We start from the raw sequence: 20,928 nt of genomic DNA on the forward strand, positions 1-20,928 counted from the left end.
AAAAAAAAAAAAAAAAAAAAAAAAAAAGTGAAGCCCATAATAAATAATATTAAATATTTTTTTTTTGTTTGTTAATTTGAATCATAAAATTGTAATATTGAAAATAATTAATGAATTAACCAATCAATTTTTTTATTAGTAGCCAAATTCACAAAATTTATATAATTTAAACTGATTTTTTTTCATAAATTAAGGCTAAATTAAAAACTTTGTACGACATGAAAATATGAAAAGAATCCCACTTTTTCAAAAGCCTTTTTTTCTTTCTTTCTTCGAGACCCACTCTAGCCTCTTCTTTTGCCTTTGGTATCTGATACCAAAATTTAATTAAACCAAATTATATATAAATATATATTTTTTAATTTAAGAGTATTAATGATATTTTTTAAACACGACACCAAGATATTTTTATTTTTATTTTTATTTTTTATTGAAGCTTTTAAAATAATATAAAGGTGATAATATTTTGGTATATATATTTAAGCATAAAATGAAAATAGAAATATGATTTGAAACCAATTCCCAATGCAAGAAAATGGATGGTATGCATGCATGAATATGGCATCATCTTCTCCTTGTTTCAGTGACTTTTGTCAGAAAGACCTTTAAATTAATTAAACACCTCAAGTAATAATAATAATAATAATAATAATAATAATAATAAATCAAATTCCGATTGTGGTATTGTCACGTGCGAAGTCTGAGAACAAAATAAATAAATAATAAAATAATGGAGAGAAAGGTTGAATGATTTTGGGTATGGAGGACAGCTGTTGTCCTCCACCATGCCGCAGTCCTAAGCTTTGACTTCTTCAACTACTTTTCAATTTTATTTTTTTTTTCTCCTGTTTTTTAAAATATGATTTGGAATAAGTGAATATATGTCAATTATTTAAAATTGAAATGCGTAGATGAAGCAATAATAGTAATATTATTATTGTTGTTATTAAAAAAGGAAGAAGGTTAAATTACATACCTAAAATGATAAACTTTATTGGGAAATTATAATTATATATATGGTCAACAGATATTAATTTAGGGATAGAATTTGTAATGTTATTAATTAATTTATAAGAAACAAATAAATAATAGAAATAGAAAAAAAAAGAAAAAAAAAAAAAGGGAAAGGAATTAAAGTGGGCATTGGTATTTGTAAGAATGGTGGCATTTTATAACCCCAGAACTGCTCTGTTTGGGTGTCTCCATGTGACTTGAAAACAGCAACAAACACACACTGTCTCTCGCTCTATTGAGAAGCTTAGAAAATGAACCAGAGCTCCCATGGCTTCTTCTTCTTCTTCTTCTTCTCTTTTCTCTTCATTTTCCTTCTATTTTCCCAATCAGCCTCTGCCCGATTCCCAGCAGCCAAACAGGGTAAGACCCACATAAAAAAAATCCTTCCTTTTTGCTCTCTCTATATTTGATTTTCCCGGAAAATTTGCAGGTCTAGGGGAAACCCACGAGAAGCTCACCCATGGAGGGGTTCAAGCAGATTCATGGCCAGATTTCCCCCATGTAAATAAATAGCCTTAATTTAATTTATTTGTTGTTGTTCTACCAATTTTCTTGTTTGGATTTTAATGGCTTCTGATTTTGTTTTAAAGATAATTGGAGGAAGGGAGAAGGGAGAAGAAGAAGAAGAAGGATGGGAGAAGAGGAAGATGATGTTAGAAGCACACTTGGATTATGTTTACACACAGAATGTGAAGCATTGAATCAAATAGTAATTTAAAGATATGTTTTATGTACACATCCAAATACTACAGGAGTTGTTGTTTTTATCCTTTTATTATATGATATAAACTATTATTTACTTAATTATGGTTATTTTATATCCCAACTTCAAAAATTATAAATTTATTTTTTTAACATTTACAATCGGTGGATAAGACATCACTTATCAGACTCGAGACATCAATTTAGCTTTTAGACTTTTAAAATTATAGATAGTATTTGTTACTCCGATTAAAGAAATAATAATAAGTGGAAAAAAAAAAAAAAAAAAAGAATCTTAGTCAACGAAGCTACAATAATGAGGAAAAAAGGTACGAATTTTTTTGGGATAAGAGATGGGACAGAAATGATGTTGTTGGGACATAAAGAATAGCAAACAAAACAATATAGGAAAAGTAAGATTAATAAGATTTATTGTAGCTCTACTTTTCCATGTGAACGCCATGCACCAATAATCAACGATTATTATTTCCAACCCCTTAAATTAGAGATGATTATTGAAGACATTAGAACTACTTTTCATCCCTATAAATGAGTTTTGTATGTTGTTTGTAGCCGTCGATAAGAAATGAATCTAAACAATGGAATAACGGTACAAACATATCAACTTTTACCTTTGCTTCATCTAAATTCCTTCAAATTCAAAATTGAAATTCCATACTGGTTGGAGAGAAAAATGAAACATTCCTCAAAAGTGTAAAAATCCGTCTCTAATAAACACGTTTTAAAATTGTGAGGCTAAAAATGATATGTACGAATCAAAGCATACAATATCTACTAGCGGTGTGTTTGGACGGCTATATTTTCTCGCCTACATTGGAGTCAAATCACTTGTTTGTCTTCTTCTCAACGCTCTAATGGCCATCCAAACAGAAAACAATTCCGCAGTTCATGATGTTGAAGACAATTATTGCGATAAATCTGCAAATAAGTATCACAATATCTGCCATGCCAAGCTTGTCTAATCAGCCAAACAAGGTGGGGACTGGGGGCAAATGATATAGGCAACAAGAAGCAAAATCCAACGTCATTATAATCATATCCAGACCAGCAAGACAAGTGAACAACCCTTCTCAAAAGCTGAGAGAATCTTAAACAACTCTCCTTTACTGTCTAAATTACAAGGAAAAAAGAAAACGATGGTGAATCAAAACCACTTCGCTAGTATGACGATTTCGATGATACGAAGGCTTTGTTGATAGAGGCGCCAAGTGGCTAGGACTTGGAGTGCTCTGCCTCATATTTATATCAAACATATATTGATGTTAAGTGAAAATTCACTGAGAATCAAGACGGTAAAGATCTGAATGAAAAAGCTCATTGCATTGATGTATTCTCAACTATATATCTTTAGAAGAAAAACAAAAACAAAAAGGAATCTGGAAACTAGAAAATACCAGTATTAGAGCTACCACTCCCTATAATCTCTTGCTCAATCAATCTAACCACGAGCGAAGCACTCAAATCCATACTCCCTTTCCGCATTCCCATGCCAATTGCACGAGCAGGATGCACCCAGAGTAGTTCCAGTATTACGTTTTGCAGGGAAGCATCATACATCCGTTTCCTGTAGGTTGGTCATAATGCAAATAAGCTTATATTAACAACACTCAAATTTTAAATCAAGAAAATGCCTGCAACCTCAAGCGCAACATCGATACAGATTGAGCATACTTTCAGATTAACGCCAGTAGGCACAATATCATGCATCTAAAGTGTCTGCTTTATAGGTCCTAAATGTCAGTAAAAGGAGCTTTCTATGGAGGACTAAAGGAAGAAAATGATTATGATTTAGGCGTTCCATGATTAATTCAAGTAATGACGAGTAACATCCCAAATAATGGGGAAATAATACTTGATTCTACCAAACCAATTCATAGAATAGGGCTCTATCTTTTCCTTGCTTTACCAGTCCAATGCTATAGGGGGATTCAGCACAAAACATAATTTTTCTAACGTTCCAAGTCAGTCCATCGTTCAATAAAAGAACAGGAAGGGGAAAAAAAGAGTCTAGGAACAGCACATAAAAAAATCAGGGAGACCAATGAATGATAGTGAAACCAAATCAAGTCATGCAAAAGTGTAAAGATCCAGGAACATTACCTTCTTAATATCAGTTGCCAGTCCCAACTCGTGTATTGAACTTTCAGTTAAGCAACTTATGTGCACAATGGGTCCTATAGCAACTCGTTCATTTGTGCTTCCTACCTCACTACCCACTGATGGGATGGTGATATGCATTGCTCCTTTGAACATCCACTTACCCAACTCTTGACTATAAAAATCTTCAAAAAGCTCACCACATAAAACACAGGCAAATTGGTCTTCATCTGCCGGAACCATTGGCTCGTTATCTTCTTCCATCATGCTGGACTTGTCCAGAGAAGAGGCAGCGTCAAGTAGAAGTCTAGCATTTCCAGATACCCAATCAACTGAACTTGGATACCATCTTCTTGGTGCCCTACATGAATTTTTTGACTCAGTTCTTGACATGTGCCACCACAAGTGCGTATCCAACCGTTCTTCACATTTCAGTCTAAGACCGCAGATCTTACATTGAAATGGAATATCGTCAAAGAGTCCACTGATCACAGATGGATGAAATTTGCGAATAACGTGTGAACTAAACTCATAGCCTATGAGGTTGTTTATCTCAGTTGTGGCAGATGGAGGTGGAGTAGTGGAGCTCTGAGCAGCAGCTTTCGAAGGTGATTCAGGTCTTATAGATGATTGACTGGAAGAGGGAATAGGGATGGAAGGAACTGGTATAGAACAAGTCACAACATCACCCGACTTCAAATTTTCAGGCTGTGAAGGCATCTGGGATGTAACGTTACTTGCTAATTCTCCTTTAGAAGCACATATGAGGCCCTTTGCGACCAATGAGCTCAAAAGGTTAGAAATTGGACTAGAATCATCGTTTACCACATTTGAAGTTTCAGTGGATGCACTATTCATAGTAGATGAAGGAGGAAGTGGATCAGATGGCAACGGTGTGTCTTCTACCTTAATCTGAGATAACTTAACCAGCGTTGATGTGCTTTCAAGAGATGGAGGACCTAATGAAGATTCGCCCACAGTCTTTGGCTCTGAGAATGTAGACTGAGTATGGGCAGGAGAAGACTGACTTGGTAGAGGAGGGTTGACGCTTGAACGGGGTTGCATATTTCCCACATCTTGGGAGCTGAAATTCTGTTGCATGCTACTGATTATTGAATGCTTGGACAAAATTCCACTTTTCATTACAGCAGCCAACAAACTACTAGTGCTTGGCTCTCCCAAAATTTCTGCAGGTAAGAGTTCTAGAACTGTCCCAGCCGATGAGGGCGGTCCAAAATCGGTGTCCGGAATTGATACTGCATGCTGACTAGAAAGTTCCGACTGCGTGACTTCAGGTTTCAGTGACCGGTGCCTGGTTTGAGAAGCAGGTATGGATGAAGCTGAAGCTTGTAGGTCCTGAGGCTGTGGTTTTTGAAGGTTATCTGGCCGAATGTTGGGATGCAGGCCAAGGGCAGCATCCCGTATATGCCTTCTACGTGGGTCAAGATTAGGAAATGAAGTTTTATGGCTTTGTTTTTTATGAGCGACATGATCCACTAATGGTGAAGGGGGGCGCTGGTGCAAGGGTGGCTGTCCAGATGGTAATGCAACACTTTGTGATGGAAATCTTGGATGGCCTACAGTCCCAAGGGACCCTGAACCTCCTTTATTCAGAAACCCATGTCCTGAAGCTCCAATATTAGATGATGTGATCTGTGATCGTCCTCCCATTTGATCCACAGAAGAGTTAGCACCTGACATTGCGGTTAGAGTGGCACCATAACCTCCTGATTGAGCTGAATTCTTTCTAGGAACCCTGCCTCTCAGCCCATCCAGAGATATTGCCTCCTGGAACTGCCACATTGATGACCTTTGCTGTCCAGAATCCCCTAGTTCTCTCTGCTCAGATGATTGTGAATCAAAGGAAGCTTCCCTATCAACACTTGCCCCAGTATCTCGTATGCTTAATGGCTTATTGTCAGTACCCTGCATATCGAAACCACCTCAACAATCAATCATTTATGACATGGTCAATGATCCATAATTGCCCACCCTGAAAGATGCACTACAAGAGTGGAAAGTATGTAGCAAACGTTTTTTTTTTTTTTCTTTTGCTTTCTGCCAATATAACTAGTGAAGTTGTTGGTAATATAACAAGGAAAAAGTGGTCCCCATCAATTATATCCAAGCTTACCGAATTATCCGAATCCTCAGGAGTACATTGATCCTTCCCGGTGCTACTGGCGATGGCAGGTGCACCATGACCTGTCAACATAGGGTTCATTTCACCCCACATAAACTCCTCTTCCTCAGAGTTCTTCCAGTTAGTAGACAACACTCTGTTGCTGCTGCCGCTTGAAAATTTTTGCATGGGCAGTAGACGTGCACCAGTGTTTGCAGACTTGGGTGCAGGGTAATTTTCATATCCAAGCTTGTTGTTGAACCCATTTCTTTGTCCAGATAATTTCTCAGCCAAATTGTTTCCAGCTAAAGACCAAGATTTGTCTTGCCCTTCATCAACGACCCTCCTTCCAACACCTGATGTCCTTGAAAGATCAGAACCACATTCATAGTCTAGATATGCAGCGGCCACGTTCTTCTCTTGTGCCAAATCATTAGGTGCATCTCTAACTGGACGCTGAATATCCTGCAAAATTTATACCATTGGTGTTTGTAATGAGGGAAATGAAAAACTAATAAATAATGCGACTTTTTGGAGGAAAAGAAAAAAAAAACATACAAGCCCTTTAATTGGTGTATCCGCCCACGGGCGTCCAGAACTAATTTTGGCTTGGGCAACATCCTGAGTTACAGTTGTTGCGCCAGTACCATCACTAGTCATTCCTTTCACCTTCATCACGTATAAAGATTAATCACATAAGGACAAGAAAAAAGAGTAGCAAAACCATTTCACAAATTAAGATTCTTGGGTTAAAAAAAGTATAGTATAGGCAAGTACTTGGAAGATTTTCAGAAATCTATTTCTATGAAAAAGCAAAGCTTAATAGGTTATCAATTTGTGGCAACGAGAAGATTAAAGACAACAGAAAACAGATTCTCAATTTATAAGGGCTGATAATCACATTTAAAAAACCAAGAATGACTTCAATTTTTGAGAAGTATAAGTGGACCTCTGTAAGAATTAAAACGGAACATGGTAGTAGAACTTCACTAACCCTGCCTGACTGCTGAAGGCGTTGCCTCTCAATATACTTGGGATTTACATGGATACTATGGGGTGGACGTTGTGCCTGCAAATCTGGCTTCGAGGTTATGGTCCCAGAAGAAGCACTACCGCTAGACACGAAGCCAAGTTCTTTCTCGATAATCTGCAGAGTCTGAGGAGGAAACACTCCTTTCCAGGTGCCAAAAAGATGTCTCATGCTTGTATGAACAGATGGGTCGACTTGCCTATAAGCTTTGCAGAATACCTAAAAATGATAGAAAAAACTATTCTAAATTTGGGAGAATTGATAGGCAGTGAATACTTTCATAAAATTGTTAAATTGATAGGACCCAGATTACTGGTCAAATAATGCTGGAAATGACATTCACGTCGATATCTTCATATCAGTTCAAGAAAATGAACAATGATACTGAGCCACGAGGAAGCACAACTTATGGTAGACCAGGGGTGCTCTTGGTAGGTAGAGGTACACAACAAAATCTAACCTCCGGTAGTCTTGCTGCAAAGTATTTTATGTAATCTCTTCCAATATTCTTTACAATACTGTCCAATAGATAAAGTGATGGCAGCTTCTGCTCAGTGGGAACCTGGAACATATATAAGAAATCAATATGGCATCAAGACTGCCAGATGAACAATTGACGATTGTAGGGCCAAACAAAAATGCCCCATAAAAAGAAATTGAATTCCTATCAGCAAGCATTTTGCACATGCATACACAGAAAAAAGTTGATGACTCCTTAAAAAAACTTGGAGAAGTGACCTTATGTAACTATCAGCAACACTCATAGCCAGTTATAGAGAGAAAAATAGTACAATATTTGGAGGCATATCATACTAAAACAAGAGTGCGTCAAATTTTAAACAGACAGATGTGCATCGAAGTGTCTGAACTCATAAATGGAGATAAATATCACAACACAACATTGGTTTAGATCATTAAGTGAGGGAGAAAGGTTAAATCTTAAGAGGCTTCAATGGCTAAATCATGCTTCAAGTAAGCCAATACTGTTTCTTGAAACAATAAAAATAATCTCCTACAATTATACAAACAAGTTAACAGCTCAACACTTTTCCAGCAGCAAACTAGTCATGTGCATTGTGAATTCACAGACACCAATGCAGGCCACACACATATCAAGGGAATCAAACCTCCAGCAGTCTTTAAGCATTCTAAATGTACCAAAGAAGTTGTAGAACGGTAGTTCTAATGCTCAATCATTACTCCAGAAGCATACACAAGTGCCTGACTAGATTCATTTTCACTTAACATTTAACGATATAACATAGGGTGCACACCACATCAAAACTCACTGATCCTTCTCTAGTATCATTTGATATTTCAAGCTTTACTAGGATCAGGAGAAGAAAAGAAACACCACAAGGCACTCAATGACAAGAACAGGATCGGCATGAAAGGAACACGTAAAGGATCAAAACTTCTATAACAATACAATTCAAACTTGCAACTCCATTTTTTTTTCTATCAACATACACAGTTCCACCAAAACCACAAGAACTTTATCTAATATCCTAGCTCAAACCTGCTAAAATTCCCCCAGATCAACGATCTCTCATCGAGGTGAAAGATCATTAGCCTCCTGTCAAAATGCAATCATCTGTTAACTCGGCTTGGTGCTATATTTCAATTGGTGGTTTTATTGGGTACAATTTTTTTATCGTCCCTGACTAGTGGATTTAGAAACAGTATAATATAACCATCAATTTCAGTACACAGGGGAGTCAACCAACTAAAGAAGAGAAGCTGCATTGTTGTTTAACTAATTTTATAAATTAGATTTTCAATTAGCCCGATAAAGAACCTTATGAGAGTTGCTAATTATTCTTGCGAAGTTTCATTCGATACCAGAAGCGTGAATTGATAGCCATACCAAAACCCACGTTATTACAACCTCCAATAAAAAAGCTTTTTCTAAAGAAAATCATGATGTAGTTTCAAGTACTAAGATGATAACGCATAAAGACATATTATAGGAGCAATTGTTATATTCCACAACCAATCTGTTGCACTACCTACAAAATAATTAAAATCGCTGTAAGACGCAAAGATTTCATTAATCCCATTACATTTACAATTTTACTTCTGCAATTCAACAAGAAAGCATTTTCTGTATTTCTTCTTTCCCTTCTACACTAATTCCCCATACAATCATATTCACACAAAAAGAAAAAAAAAAAAAAAAAAAAATCAATCAACGGAATGCAAAACGCTGCTACACAGTTTAAAACTGGGTTCACCTCGAGAATGTTGGCACAAATAGTGGCAGAGATCGCTTTTGCAGCCTGGAGATTTTCACCCGCGATTATGGTCAAATTCGTGATGATTGGTTTGGAATTGAAAGTCAGCTCAGCAAGGGCTGTCCTGTACTGGCTCACAAGCTCCTGATGCTGCGGCGGCTGAGGCTGATACCCCACTCGACCAGAATCACTGCTTCCCGGATCCCTATCGCTTGCTCGAAATCTGGATTGAGCGATATTGGTTCCGGAAACAACTGGTCTCTGCGGAAACGGCCGGCCATTAATGTTCCCACCGCGGTCAGCCTCATCGGCCAGTCGAAGCTTCTTCAAACCCGGTTCCCTCGTTCGATCGAAAGGTCTCCGCGAGCTCTCCATTTCCATTAGCAAACGAAATAAACCAAAACCCTAATCCTAAACCTAATAAAATTCTAATTCTCTGTAATTACATCGTCGATACAAACGAAAAAAGGAATTGGCAAAATAAGTAGACAAGATCTCAATAGCCTTTCTTGATTTCTTCCTACCAGTGACTAGTTCGCGCAAAAGCAACATGTAGATTACAAAAACAAACCCCACTGAACCCTAAAATTGTACAAGATAGAACCAGAATTAAACCCTAATCCTAAAAAGTTACAGAGAATGAAGAAGATTTACAATGATTACTAAAGAAACAAGAAAAAAGAATAACTGAAATTGGACTGAAGAATGCTAGAACCCGGCAAAGCTTTGAAATGGGAATCAGACTGGTTCTTTATATAGAGGGAGTGCGAGAACGCATAGCCCCAGTTTGAGACGTCCGTCTTTTTTTTTTTTTTTTCTTCTTCTTCTTTTAATAATATTTATTTTATAAATATGAAAATAACAAATAACAAATAATTTAGATTCATTAAAATTACCCTTTTCCGAGTTTTTATCTGCTGCGGTGACGAGTCGATCAATGAAAGGCAGGCACGTGGCGGCGATAAAGCAAGATTTAGCCTATAATTTGGAATCACGAAATTCAATGAATTATTTTAATTTATGAAGTTTTAAGAATTTTAAATGTATATTTTGTAAATTATATTATATATATATATATATATAGAAGGAAATAAAAAATAGAACCAAATTTACATTAATTTATTAATGTATTTATGCATGTTAACGTTGTTGAATAAAAGTCTCACATCTACTAATTTAAAGTCTGTCAAAATCATAATTCAAACTAGACAATATAATACTTAAGCCTAACTAAAATTTTCAATAAAAGCCTAACTAATTAACTGAAATTTTATTTAGTTAAATTATAAATTTAAATTTATTTAATTTAGCAAAGATAAAATTTAAAATTTATTAAATAATTCAATGAATTTTTTAAAATTTTGTTTTTTTTAACTTCTTGGAATAAAAAATTTATGATCTATTATACTGTAAATTCATTAAATATATCCCAATCTAAATTTTTTTAGAACTTAATTTAACATAATTTATTTGAATAAAGAATTAAATTAAAATAGGAGGATTACTTGAGTTTTTCCAAAAACCCGAATTTGCCCCCCAAAACCCTAACATTAAAGACGCCCGCGCCATAAAACCCACCAAAATCGGCGTCAGTTTGCAGTCGCCGGAAGTGTCGATATTCTTCTGAGCATCAAAACCCTAAATCATCTCCGTCATCTCGTCGTTGTGGATCATGTTGAAGATTAGAACTCCCAAGAATGGAAAAGTTAGACGAGAGCTTGAGAAACGTGCCCCCAAAATTGTAAGTTCTTCCAGTCCTGTCTGTATATCTTCATGCTTCGGGAGATAGTTTGTACTGGACGATTAACAGCATGTCAAAGAAGTTTGTATAGGCTGTGAATTGTTATTTACTTCCCGTATTGATGGATTTGGTTATCGATTTGAATCGCAGGTTGAGACGGGGAAGAAGACGCTGATACTTCATGGCACAAAAACAAGCGGCGTGTTGAATGCAGTACTGACGGAACTCTATCACCTGAAGAAAGAAAGTTCCGTGAAGTATTCTCGTAAGAATGATGGAATTAAACCATTTGAAAGTGGCGGCGATTCGTCTTTGGAATTTTTCTCTCTCAAAACTGATTGCAGTATTATCGTGGTGCGTACACTTGTGAATGCTTAATATTCCATGCGTCGGTTATTTACTTGGCTTAATTTCTTGGAGCTCAGCAGCAAGTAACGTACTTTTTTGAGTTTTGTATGTGCTTTTACAATTCAGTTTTCCCATCCGGAGGCAATTTCTGTACTCTTCATCACAGAGACTTTGATATAAAATTAATTCTAGCCGTTTAGTGATTCGTTTAAGGTTTGATTCTTTTGGATGAGTACTTCTCGTTTTCCCTAAATGGTTTTTGATCGAAGAACTTAGCAGTCCTCAAACAGATGAACCTATGTAGAAAAATATAGTCACGATGTGCATTTTTGTTGGGGTAAGGTGAGCCGCCAAGAATTTAGAGAACTTCAATTTAGGAGGCACCCTATTTTGAGGGAAACCTCCGTCTTATTGTGTTCAAGTTTTGTATCTCTTTTCCTCTGTTATTATAAAACAGTAAACAGCTTCGTGCTTTTATGTCTCCAGTTATTTATTGTTGTATTTGTTGCACCTCTTTTGCAGTATGGTTCTCACTCAAAGAAACGACCTGATAACCTTGTCATAGGGAGAACCTATGATCACAAAATCTATGACCTAGTTGAGGTTGGGATTGAAAATTTCAAGTCAATGCATTCTTTCACATATGATAAGAAACTCTCGCCACGGGTGGGGTCAAAGCCTTTCATTACTTTCATTGGGGAAGGATTTGAGAATGTGGAAGAGCTAAAGCATTTAAAGGAAGTTTTGCTTGATTTATTCCGGGGGGAGGTAAAAACCCTGCAGCTTTAGCTGACTTGAGTTTGAATGTTTAGATATAAAAGATATCTATTGTCTTTGCAGGTTGTAGAGAATTTAAATCTTGCAGGGTTGGACCGTGTGTATGTATGTACAGCCATCTCACCGAATAAAGTATTTCTCACTCATTGTGCATTGCGATTGAAGAAGTCAGGTTCAGTAGTTCCAAGAATGGAACTAGTTGAAGTTGGTCCTTCCATGGATATGGTGGTTCGCCGCCACCGACTTCCTAGTGATGGTCTAAGGAAGGAAGCCATGAAAACAGCCAAGGATCAGGCTAAGAAGAAGGTTTAATGGCTATCTTTTAAATGCATGCATTTCATTTTTTCTATTTAGCCGTTTGTCTAATTTTGATGTTTACTTCTTCCAGGAGAAGAATGTTAGCCAGGATGCAATTCAGGGCAAGATCGGAAGGATCTATATTCCTGATCAAAAGGTGTGCACATCTCTGTCTGTATATGTCTTTTCTTGTTAGAGGGCTTGCTACTGTCACAATGCATGCATATCCTCTAGATTGGAAGTGGTTCATGTAATTGAACTCTTCTCTTGTCATGTTAGGTTCATGATATGAATTCTCATATCATGTTTATCACCAAAGTAGGTACTTCATTATGTCATCCGGTACAAATTTGCAAGTCATTTGAATAAACTTGATTTTCAACATTGACTCATAGGTTGGAGATATGGCTATACCCGACAAATCAAAGGGAGTGAAGAGAGAACGACGTGAAGCGAAAATGAAAAATAAAGATGACGGACCAGCCTCTAAAAAACCAAAGGAAGATTCAGAAAAGCCGAAGGAAAATTCGGAATAGTTCAATATTAGTGGAATAGTTTTGATCCGATTCTCCTCTTGCTAACTTGAGTCAGCTGTTGTGAGTTGCAGGGTAGCACGCCAAATATATGGAGAGAGCAGACAAATTATTTATTGCTTATATACAATTTTGTTTTTGTTCTTCAATCTGATTCTTACATGCTGAGCCTATCTTTTATCATCTTAATCATTCAAGCTCTTTCAAAGTTTGATCGTGAACCTCATTGATTCTGTTGTTGTGTAGCAAACAGAAGTTCTTTCAAAGTATGTATATGTTAGCAAGATGAGCTTACGATAGCATTGCAGTGCATAAGCAAACACAATCAGCATTTTAAAACGGAAGATAGAGAATGAAATAAAGGAAAATTCTGAGTAAGAAGGTGGAATGTATGTAAGTAAGTTCATAATCAATTCATTATCTAAGTAAATGAATTAATCAGTTCCTTCAACTAGAAATAACTAGGATTCATAGTGGCTGCAAAAGCAAACTATGTAATTAAGTCTGATCTGCATTTTTGGGATAAGCCTGAGTATCTTGGTCGTTGAATGGGAAACCAGAAGCTGACCACTTGTCCATGCCCAAATCTCCAGCCTGCTGGGAGCCTAAATCCCAGATTGGAGACTGCCTGCAAGAAACTTGCCAAAATTGATCCTCGAAGCCGACTGGATTGCTCCACAACTCGTTGCTCGAACCGGGCGTACTAGCATCGACATTCAAGTATGCATTCCAAATTTCTTCTGGTTTAATGATACATCCAGTTCCATGATGTGAGGACTGTAGAATATCCTCTGCCAAAGAGCCAAAATAGTCAGGACTCCCAATAGCCTTTGAAGCCTCTATCCTCAGCTCCTCTCTTGGTTTTACAATTCCATCATGGAATGCTAATTCCTCAGACGCAATTAAATCACTTGATGAAGCATTCATAAGTTGAAAATTGGGTATGCTATCTGGAAATGATTCCATTCCCTGCATAAGGTAGGCAGAAGGTCCTTCAAACAGGCTTGGATTCAAATCCATTGCTGTTTCGATCTTCCCTTCCATGGACAGTGTACAACCATCAGCTTCATGTTTATGCTGCTTAACAAATTTCCGCTTGATTCTCTCGGAATCGATATCTTTCGGTTCCTTCTTTCTCTTCAGGAGAAACAAGAGTTCTGGATTCCGAAGTAACTTCGACAAGAAAGTAATCATCTGCTTCTGTCTCTGCTCTGCTGACCGGAGGCGTCGGTTTACCGTGATGACATGCTGAGCAGTTCCCTTATGCTGCTGCTGCAATTCAACAACCTCCTGCAGTAACATGCTCCTCTCTTTCTTTAACTTCCCAATTTCATCTTCTAATCCAGACTTCCCTCCCCCAGTAGATGGCCCTATCAAACTTCCAATCTGCTCTGAATGAGGTGATTTGCGCCTCTGAATGTTCTTTAATAAGTATTTCTTCCCTCGTTGGAAAGCTCCATTTGCAAATTCCCACCTGTCTGTATCAATCTTGCGGAACCCCTGAATGCAAATCCCAAGAGGTTTTCAAATCATCAGTATAGCAACATAACATACCTAAGGAATTGCTATCAACATACATCAGCATACACCGACATTCATAGAACGTATGTGGTATATTTAAACAAAAAATTATCACACAACACAAGTGGGGTCGAAATTTTTCTTGCATAGGGGAAGCTCCATCACCTTTTGTATCTATAATCAGTAAGAGAACTAATAAATATGATCAATTTGATTGATTCTACCTGGTGGAGATGGAAGTTCCTCAATCCCCTTCAAACACATGGAGGGGAGTATTTCCTCAGGTCTGCAATATCAAGCAGGAAAGAGCGCAAGCCTCTTAATTCAAAGGCAAAAGAACTCTGGGTTTAAACCAGAACGAGCCAGCAAAAAAAAGTTAAGGAAAAAGAACTCTGAGTTCCCATAATTGAAAATCTTATGCAGAAGCATGAAATTCAAGTTCAATACACCCCAAGAGTACAAATACGAATCAATTACATACAAGAGTACAAAAAACAAGCATAAATGTACAAAGAAATAAATAAAATTACAACAAGAGAGAAGAAAAGGCGGAACAAAAAATTTACATACAGACCACAGCAGCCATTGAAGGCTGTAGTGCAATACCCACATAAGTATTTAGCTGTCTGACAAAACTGGAGAAGTTGTTATGCTTGAAATTAGAAGGAAGAATGACTCTAGAAAACTCCACGGGATCCCAAACCACAAAGCTCTGCCCTGCTGAACCCCAAGATACAATCGGATCAATCGCAGGATCCTCAACAAGATCGAAAGTCTTCCACAGAAATGGCGGAACTAGCTGGCCATGAAGACATTCTAGAGGTTGAGGCACATCACTTCCCATACACAGCAGCACAAATGGGTCCGAAGCTCCTATATCTGGTTCAAGCATAACGTCGAACAGGTAGTGTGCAGAAGAAGATGACATTGGGTTTTGAACAGAAAAGCCTCCGATAGAAGGAGACTAAGAAAAATATGACACTGGGAAGGTAAATGGAGCTCGGAAATGGATCAGAGTATATAAAAGAGCGCCACAGAACATTACGCCGACAAAGTGTTCGATAAAAATCTGGGGAAAGAAATTCAAAGGCGGTGACAGTGACTGGGAATCGAGTCGTAGCAGCTCTACAGTTGAGCCGTTGCTTCTGCCGGCACCCCATTAAGACGCCGCCAAAATTTGAGGCTGTGGATTCTCTGCAAATTGAGAGGAAACAATAGCAGAGAAGAGCCGACCTTTGTTTATCAGATCGTTTTCGCAGAAGCCGCGCTATTTCGAGAGGCCGTTATTGTGGTTGGAGGAAGGGGGAAGCCGGTTTCTCTTCAACGCGGAATTTTAAATCTTTTGTCCGCACGGGTTTTTTCTGGACCGGTCGTTTTGGTTTGAAAGGGACGCTTTGGACCGGGATTTGCTTAAGGACGAAGTTAACTCGACTGACCAATAGGATTTTAGAGGTCTTTGTCATTTGATGATCGTATCTCCAATTTTGATAATATATATCTCTTAAGAAAAAAATTGATTAATATATTGATTTTTTATAAAGAAAAATTCTTGGTGGATCATAGTCTTTTCCAGGAACATCACGACTTAAATAACATAACTTAAGGTAGAAAGAATTAACAATTAGTTGCGTCCCTTATAATACATTTTAAGGCATTTTAACCATGATGAGTGTAAACATGATTTTGGTGACCGATCATACACCAACATATTGACAACATGAAATAGTAAAAGTTTATCTAAGATGAAAGCATGTAAAAGGAGTTAGGAACGAGTATACGACCATGGACAACACATCCTAAACAAGCATGATCAAGATATCTGACATGCAGCCATGGACAACACGCCTTGGACAAACATGACCGTGACAGATTCTTGTCTCACCTTGTCTCATGACGCAGGGTTTTTATATCAACTGGGAGGGTTGTGTTTGAGTTGTATATAGATCACTAAAGAACTCTATGCTATTAATTTTAAAATAAAAACATTAATTGGACCAAATTTCACTGATGTTTAAAGGTTGGGTCTTTTTCTCCATTCAAAAACCAGCACTTTGTGATGAAGAAAATGAACCCATCCCATTTTGGGACCTTCACTCCCTGTTCTCAGGACCTAAACTATCAGACTCAGTGAATATTAATTGAATGTTTGAACAGCCTCTTAAATAACAGTAATGACATTTCCTAGCAAACACCAAGTCCGACTGAATATAACACTGTATCCAGCCACGACTAATCATTAGTATGTACAAAATTAGTTCCATTCCAGGTCCCGTTCTCAAAATAAGACCAATAAATATACAAACAAGTAAAGGCGTGAACTGCAATAGGCTGACAATGGAGTTGCAGCTTCCTTATCACACCATAGCAAAAAGGTTGAAGCTTTCCTTCATTGTGAGCAATGGAAGTGATCCACATTCTTCTAATCTCTCTACATTTGGATGATAATTGAAGTTTTCCAACACTTCTCCATCCCTTCACAAAAACTTGAGAGAAGCCCGGTACCAGATCTTAGCTTGAAAAAGGGAACAAGTAGAAATGGAAGATTTTGCTATAGGAGCACCTGAGATCATTTGGAGTAACGTTTTAAATGCACCGGATATCTCTCGAAGGATACCGTTATCAGCACTCGAAAACATCAGGCATTCCTACATTCCATATTGTCACATAACTGAGAGTGTGTCGGCACGACCTTGTTGAGGTGGTGCTTGTTTAGTCATTGGCTTCAAGGTCTCCATTATGCTGGAAAAAGATGGACGTTTCCAGGGCTCACTGCAATTTTATCAGTTAGTAATATCGAATGAAAAACAAAAATGCAAAAGAGCCCAAGAATAGAACTATATTAGAACAACTCACTCGGCCCAGCAAGCCATTATTAAGGAAGCCAATTTGGGATTTACATCACGTGGGATTTCAAGCCTTAAGCCCTTAAATCCAACAGCTGCAACAACCTACGCAACAAGAAACTGTCACGGATCTAGCTACGACAAAGTCGGCCGAAAGTTACCAGAAAGGTTATGCAAACTGAAGTGGGATTTATAGCTGAGCAACAATGTCTACAACAAACATCAAAATCCCACACATCATATAGGCAAGGAATGCAGAAAAGGAAAAAAGAGAAAAGAACAGAAAAAATCATCGCAGGTTTTTCACAAACTTTATGGTGAGAAAACATCATTTGTCGCTTTCAGTAATTGAACTCCGCCGAATCCCTTCTCTACTGTTTTTCAGGGTATATTTGTTGTGATATTGGGTTCTTTCTTCACAAGCCTAATAGAAATCCAACATTGAGAAGTTCACACTTGAAAAAAAGGAGAGGTTACATCATGAGGTAGGAAACATCTCATTTTTGCTCTGACCAAAAATGTTGGAAGTATCTAATAAAGCAAAGGAAATTAGCATGAGGCATTGGGATTGACCACAAAATCAAGAGGGTATGATTTTGATATCACATATCGCCTAGGCTAGGAAAACAAAGGTGCAGATTCCTTAACCCAATTTTCACTCAACGTGAGTTTTGCAGTCATAAATTGTAGTGTGGATGTTTAAACAAATGAAAAATCCTTCAAAATCACCATTTGCTACATCTTTCACCAAAAACTGCTCAATCAACACAAGGCAAAAAGTCAAGAGATCACCTAGCCTCAGGTCCCTAAAAGTGATACTTTTACCCCTAGGCTGGCCATAGCTTCCATCTTGATCCAAAACCTTTCTTTCCGAGAATCTTGTTTGAGAAAAGACCAAAATTGGACCAACAAATTTTCCAGTAGTAACAAAAGCCAAGGAAAAACGATAGTAGAGGGAAGAACCTCACTGAACCTATCAGCCAAGATCTTCTACGTACTTAATGTGGTCTTTTCAACCAAACATTCGCAATTTTGGTAACTTTCTCCTTTTCTGGAATAAGAGCAATCAACAAACATCTCATTCAAAACTACAGTTGATAGTCCTTTACGAAAACTTTGACACATTTCCATATTATCTTTACTAACAACATCCCGAACTCCTAAGCAGAATTCCATGTCAAAACCTTGTGCCTGGAGTTTTATTGGCTCCAAGATTTACTTTTATACCCATCCTCACTTCATCATCAACTGGCCTCCCAAGCATGCCTTTCATCGACAAGCCAGAATTCCACAGAAGTCCGTAGGGAATATATCTTTCCCAGACGCTTCCCAAGTTAGGAGAGATACTCCTCACAGTTTTCTTGATTCACCAATCACCGAGCTAGTGATAACATATTTCCTTCTAACAGCAATCTTGTGGAAAAAGTGAAGTTTTCTTCTCCTTCACTAACCATTTCTTTTTACATTTTTAGCGCCAAAATTTAGGACAAGATCCTTCAGCCATGTTTTAAAAAAACTTCTTTCGCGTCTTTTCTCTTCATCTAAATTCCGTGATCCATTTAGATTACTAGGGCTATTAATATTTGTAGTGAGTTGACTTTTTCTGGTAGGAAATACTGCCAAATACTTGAAAACGGCAATTCCATCCCGGGTTTTGGCTTGAATAATAAACATACTCCAATGTTTTTGGAAAATTGCTACGGGTGGTCTCTATGCAAGCAAAATGAAACTCAAAACCACCTCTTTCCCCACTGCTGCTTTGCTATCGTGTTTTGGAGCCATGTCTTAGTCTTTTGCAGTTTGACCTTGCCAATGAACAAAGATTTCCTCAAACATTCAATCTCTTTTGTTATCTCACTCGTCCTACAAAGAGGGCTAAAAATGCTTTGGCTCAACATCATCCAGAGCTTCTTCTTGAATATTTGGCTAGACAGGAACAACAGACCCTTTAATGGAAATGGAAGAAACTACACAAATCTTACTGAATACATCATCACAGCCGCCTCATGGTACAAGCTTAGCAATATGTTTTGTAGTTATTCTTTAAAAAATATTTGTGGCTTTTTGTACCCCTCTTCTGTTTGGAGGGCCTCTCCTGCCTTTTTTTTTCTTTCTTTTTTATTTTTTTTTTTATTTTTTAATTTTTATCTATTTCATTAAGTTAATAAAGTTCCATTTATCTTCAGAGAGAGAGAGAGAGAGTGTGCGTGTTTGATATTCTAAACTAGGAAGCTCTAGAAGACTTACAAACGATCAAAGCTTAAAGAGAACATTTGCTTTTGATAACAGTGCAATTTTCTTATCCGACAACATTACTATAAGAAGACGGAAGAAAAAAACCTGAGCTGGGTTTAGATTACACCATGGCTGTTGCAAAGTTGCTAACTCCCACAAAATCACTCCAAAGCTGTAAACATCTGATTTTTCATTTGACGGCTCATCACGTAGTACCTCTGGTGCCATCCATTCAGGCTAACAAATTGAATAGTTAAACATTAGAAATTGTATAGACAACTTCCACGAATAGGGATAGTGTGGCGATATATTGCTACAATGCCAAGAACTTACTGTTCCAGCTGCGGATTTTGATGAAAGAAATGTTCGTGCCTTTAAACGGGAGAGACCAAAATCACAAACCTGAACAGAGAAAAAATGAAGACATTCAAAGAAAGAAAATCTAGACCCCGTTTAATAACGATTTTGTTTTTAGTTTTCTGTTTTCAAAATTTATGTTCATTTCCTCGTATTATGATTATCATCTTTCTTAAAGAAAAACTTGATTCTAAGTCAAATTCTAAAAACATACTAAAAACATTGGTAAAAAGTGGATAACAAAACAAAGAAACTTATGATGGAAGTAGTGTTTATAAGCATAATTTTCAAAAGCAAAAAATCAAATGGCTATCAAAAGGAGCCCTAAATTTTAATCATAAAGACAATACATCCCTTCAGGTTTCTTATTTAAAAAAAAAAAAAACTTCTGAACTCCAACTCTGAGCTCTGTTATGTCAAGCATATCATCAGATATGGAAATTTATTTTGTTTTCAATGTTGTAAATTGATGTTCCCCACTCCCTCCCTTGAAGCGTAAAAGATAGAACTTGTTGCTTACAGATTTTGGAACATTCATTATCATTTATTTCCATGTTCTTCTACAGCTGAGAAGTATAATCTAGAAAACGCCAATCTAAACATGTTTAAAAAATTTCTGCTGAACCGTTTCAGTTAAACTCATGTACCTAGGACTTGCAAGGTTATCAACAGTGGTAAAATGTAGATGACGCACTAGGAAGAGTCTAGATACAGTTTTAATGGATAAAAAAAAACAGCGGGGGCTCATGCCAGCAAAGTAACACCTTAACAAGAGATAGAGGACCAAAAAGCGGGAAAATAGTGTCCCCTAGGAGAAATATTTTTAAGCTGAAAGTTACAAACTTATCTACCTTTACTGTATACTTCCTGTCAACTAAAAGATTCGGTGATTTTAGATCGCGATGAACAATTGGAGGATCACGTCTATGGAGATAGTTCATTCCCTTTGCCTGTATCAAAACGAATGACCGAGTCATTTACCAAAATATAAACGTTGTCGAAAATGAAGGTAAACAACACAGCACAAGATAAAATTCTTGGGGGGGGGGGGGTATT

At 37.2% G+C, this 20,928-nt stretch overlaps 5 protein-coding genes across 7 annotated transcripts in view; 2 read left to right on the plus strand and 3 right to left on the minus strand.

The window, feature by feature from the left end:
- The first annotated feature begins 1,117 nt into the window (after positions 1-1,117).
- Positions 1,118-1,814, plus strand: LOC111442110. Its single transcript, XM_023079387.1, has 3 exons — positions 1,118-1,374; positions 1,445-1,515; positions 1,605-1,814. Exons 1-3 carry the CDS (start codon positions 1,266-1,268, stop codon positions 1,713-1,715), a joined length of 291 nt encoding a protein of 96 aa, XP_022935155.1. The 5' UTR covers positions 1,118-1,265; the 3' UTR covers positions 1,716-1,814.
- A 925-nt stretch (positions 1,815-2,739) lies between these two features.
- LOC111441800 (flocculation protein FLO11-like) lies at positions 2,740-10,027 on the minus strand. 3 transcript variants are annotated; one of them, XM_023078916.1, is made up of 8 exons: positions 9,221-9,308; positions 8,506-8,562; positions 7,447-7,548; positions 6,951-7,205; positions 6,515-6,625; positions 5,969-6,421; positions 3,838-5,760; positions 2,740-3,301 (listed from the first exon to the last, which is right to left on the minus strand). In XM_023078916.1, exons 4-8 carry the CDS (start codon positions 7,155-7,157, stop codon positions 3,287-3,289), a joined length of 2,709 nt encoding a protein of 902 aa, XP_022934684.1. In that variant the 5' UTR covers positions 7,158-7,205; positions 7,447-7,548; positions 8,506-8,562; positions 9,221-9,308; the 3' UTR covers positions 2,740-3,286. The 3 variants fall into 3 exon arrangements, with proteins under 3 accessions (XP_022934684.1, XP_022934685.1, XP_022934683.1); XM_023078917.1 differs by having other exon boundaries at positions 7,300-7,548; XM_023078915.1 differs by lacking the exon at positions 8,506-8,562 and having other exon boundaries at positions 9,221-10,027.
- A 741-nt stretch (positions 10,028-10,768) lies between these two features.
- LOC111441948 (ribosome production factor 2 homolog) lies at positions 10,769-13,082 on the plus strand. Its single transcript, XM_023079148.1, has 6 exons — positions 10,769-10,961; positions 11,112-11,315; positions 11,832-12,077; positions 12,150-12,392; positions 12,475-12,540; positions 12,779-13,082. Exons 1-6 carry the CDS (start codon positions 10,893-10,895, stop codon positions 12,917-12,919), a joined length of 969 nt encoding a protein of 322 aa, XP_022934916.1. The 5' UTR covers positions 10,769-10,892; the 3' UTR covers positions 12,920-13,082.
- A 194-nt stretch (positions 13,083-13,276) lies between these two features.
- LOC111441947 (heat stress transcription factor A-3) lies at positions 13,277-15,752 on the minus strand. Its single transcript, XM_023079147.1, has 2 exons — positions 15,048-15,752; positions 13,277-14,416 (listed from the first exon to the last, which is right to left on the minus strand). Exons 1-2 carry the CDS (start codon positions 15,363-15,365, stop codon positions 13,415-13,417), a joined length of 1,320 nt encoding a protein of 439 aa, XP_022934915.1. The 5' UTR covers positions 15,366-15,752; the 3' UTR covers positions 13,277-13,414.
- Positions 15,753-16,565: 813 nt separating this feature from the next.
- Positions 16,566-20,928, minus strand: part of LOC111441829 (serine/threonine-protein kinase CTR1-like) — an 11,463-nt gene continuing 7,100 nt past the window's right edge. Inside the window, exons 11-15 of the mRNA XM_023078972.1 lie at positions 20,724-20,822; positions 19,849-19,917; positions 19,621-19,752; positions 17,291-17,385; positions 16,566-17,206 (exon numbers count right to left, since the gene is read on the minus strand). Of these exons, the coding sequence (XP_022934740.1) occupies positions 17,098-17,206; positions 17,291-17,385; positions 19,621-19,752; positions 19,849-19,917; positions 20,724-20,822 (504 nt within the window). The 3' untranslated portion in view covers positions 16,566-17,097. The remainder of the gene's footprint in view (positions 17,207-17,290; positions 17,386-19,620; positions 19,753-19,848; positions 19,918-20,723; positions 20,823-20,928) is intronic.

The sequence above is a fragment of the Cucurbita moschata genome, unplaced genomic scaffold (genome assembly GCF_002738365.1).
Source record: "Cucurbita moschata cultivar Rifu unplaced genomic scaffold, Cmos_1.0 Cmo_Scf00004, whole genome shotgun sequence".
NCBI classification, from domain to species: Eukaryota; Viridiplantae; Streptophyta; class Magnoliopsida; order Cucurbitales; family Cucurbitaceae; genus Cucurbita; species Cucurbita moschata.

What these genes read in the sequence shown, in the direction of transcription:
- LOC111442110 (XM_023079387.1), top strand. Translation starts at nt 1,266, where the DNA reads ATGAACCAGAGCTCCCATGGCTTCTTCTTCTTCTTCTTCTTCTCTTTT. An exon ending in ATTCCCAGCAGCCAAACAGG is followed by an intron (nt 1,375 to 1,444) that starts GTAAGACCCACA and finishes GAAAATTTGCAG; the next exon opens with GTCTAGGGGAAACCCACGAG. An exon ending in CATGGCCAGATTTCCCCCAT is followed by an intron (nt 1,516 to 1,604) that starts GTAAATAAATAG and finishes TTTGTTTTAAAG; the next exon opens with ATAATTGGAGGAAGGGAGAA.
- LOC111441800 (XM_023078915.1), bottom strand. Translation starts at nt 9,601, where the DNA reads ATGGAAATGGAGAGCTCGCGGAGACCTTTCGATCGAACGAGGGAACCG. An exon ending in ATACACCAATTAAAGGGCTT is followed by an intron (nt 6,422 to 6,514) that starts GTATGTTTTTTT and finishes TAAATTTTGCAG; the next exon opens with GATATTCAGCGTCCAGTTAG. An exon ending in CTGAGGATTCGGATAATTCG is followed by an intron (nt 5,761 to 5,968) that starts GTAAGCTTGGAT and finishes TTCGATATGCAG; the next exon opens with GGTACTGACAATAAGCCATT.
- LOC111441948 (XM_023079148.1), top strand. Translation starts at nt 10,893, where the DNA reads ATGTTGAAGATTAGAACTCCCAAGAATGGAAAAGTTAGACGAGAGCTT. An exon ending in CTGATTGCAGTATTATCGTG is followed by an intron (nt 11,316 to 11,831) that starts GTGCGTACACTT and finishes CCTCTTTTGCAG; the next exon opens with TATGGTTCTCACTCAAAGAA. An exon ending in TTGATTTATTCCGGGGGGAG is followed by an intron (nt 12,078 to 12,149) that starts GTAAAAACCCTG and finishes TTGTCTTTGCAG; the next exon opens with GTTGTAGAGAATTTAAATCT.
- LOC111441947 (XM_023079147.1), bottom strand. Translation starts at nt 15,365, where the DNA reads ATGTCATCTTCTTCTGCACACTACCTGTTCGACGTTATGCTTGAACCA. An exon ending in TCAGACAGCTAAATACTTAT is followed by an intron (nt 14,417 to 15,047) that starts GTGGGTATTGCA and finishes ATTTGCATTCAG; the next exon opens with GGGTTCCGCAAGATTGATAC.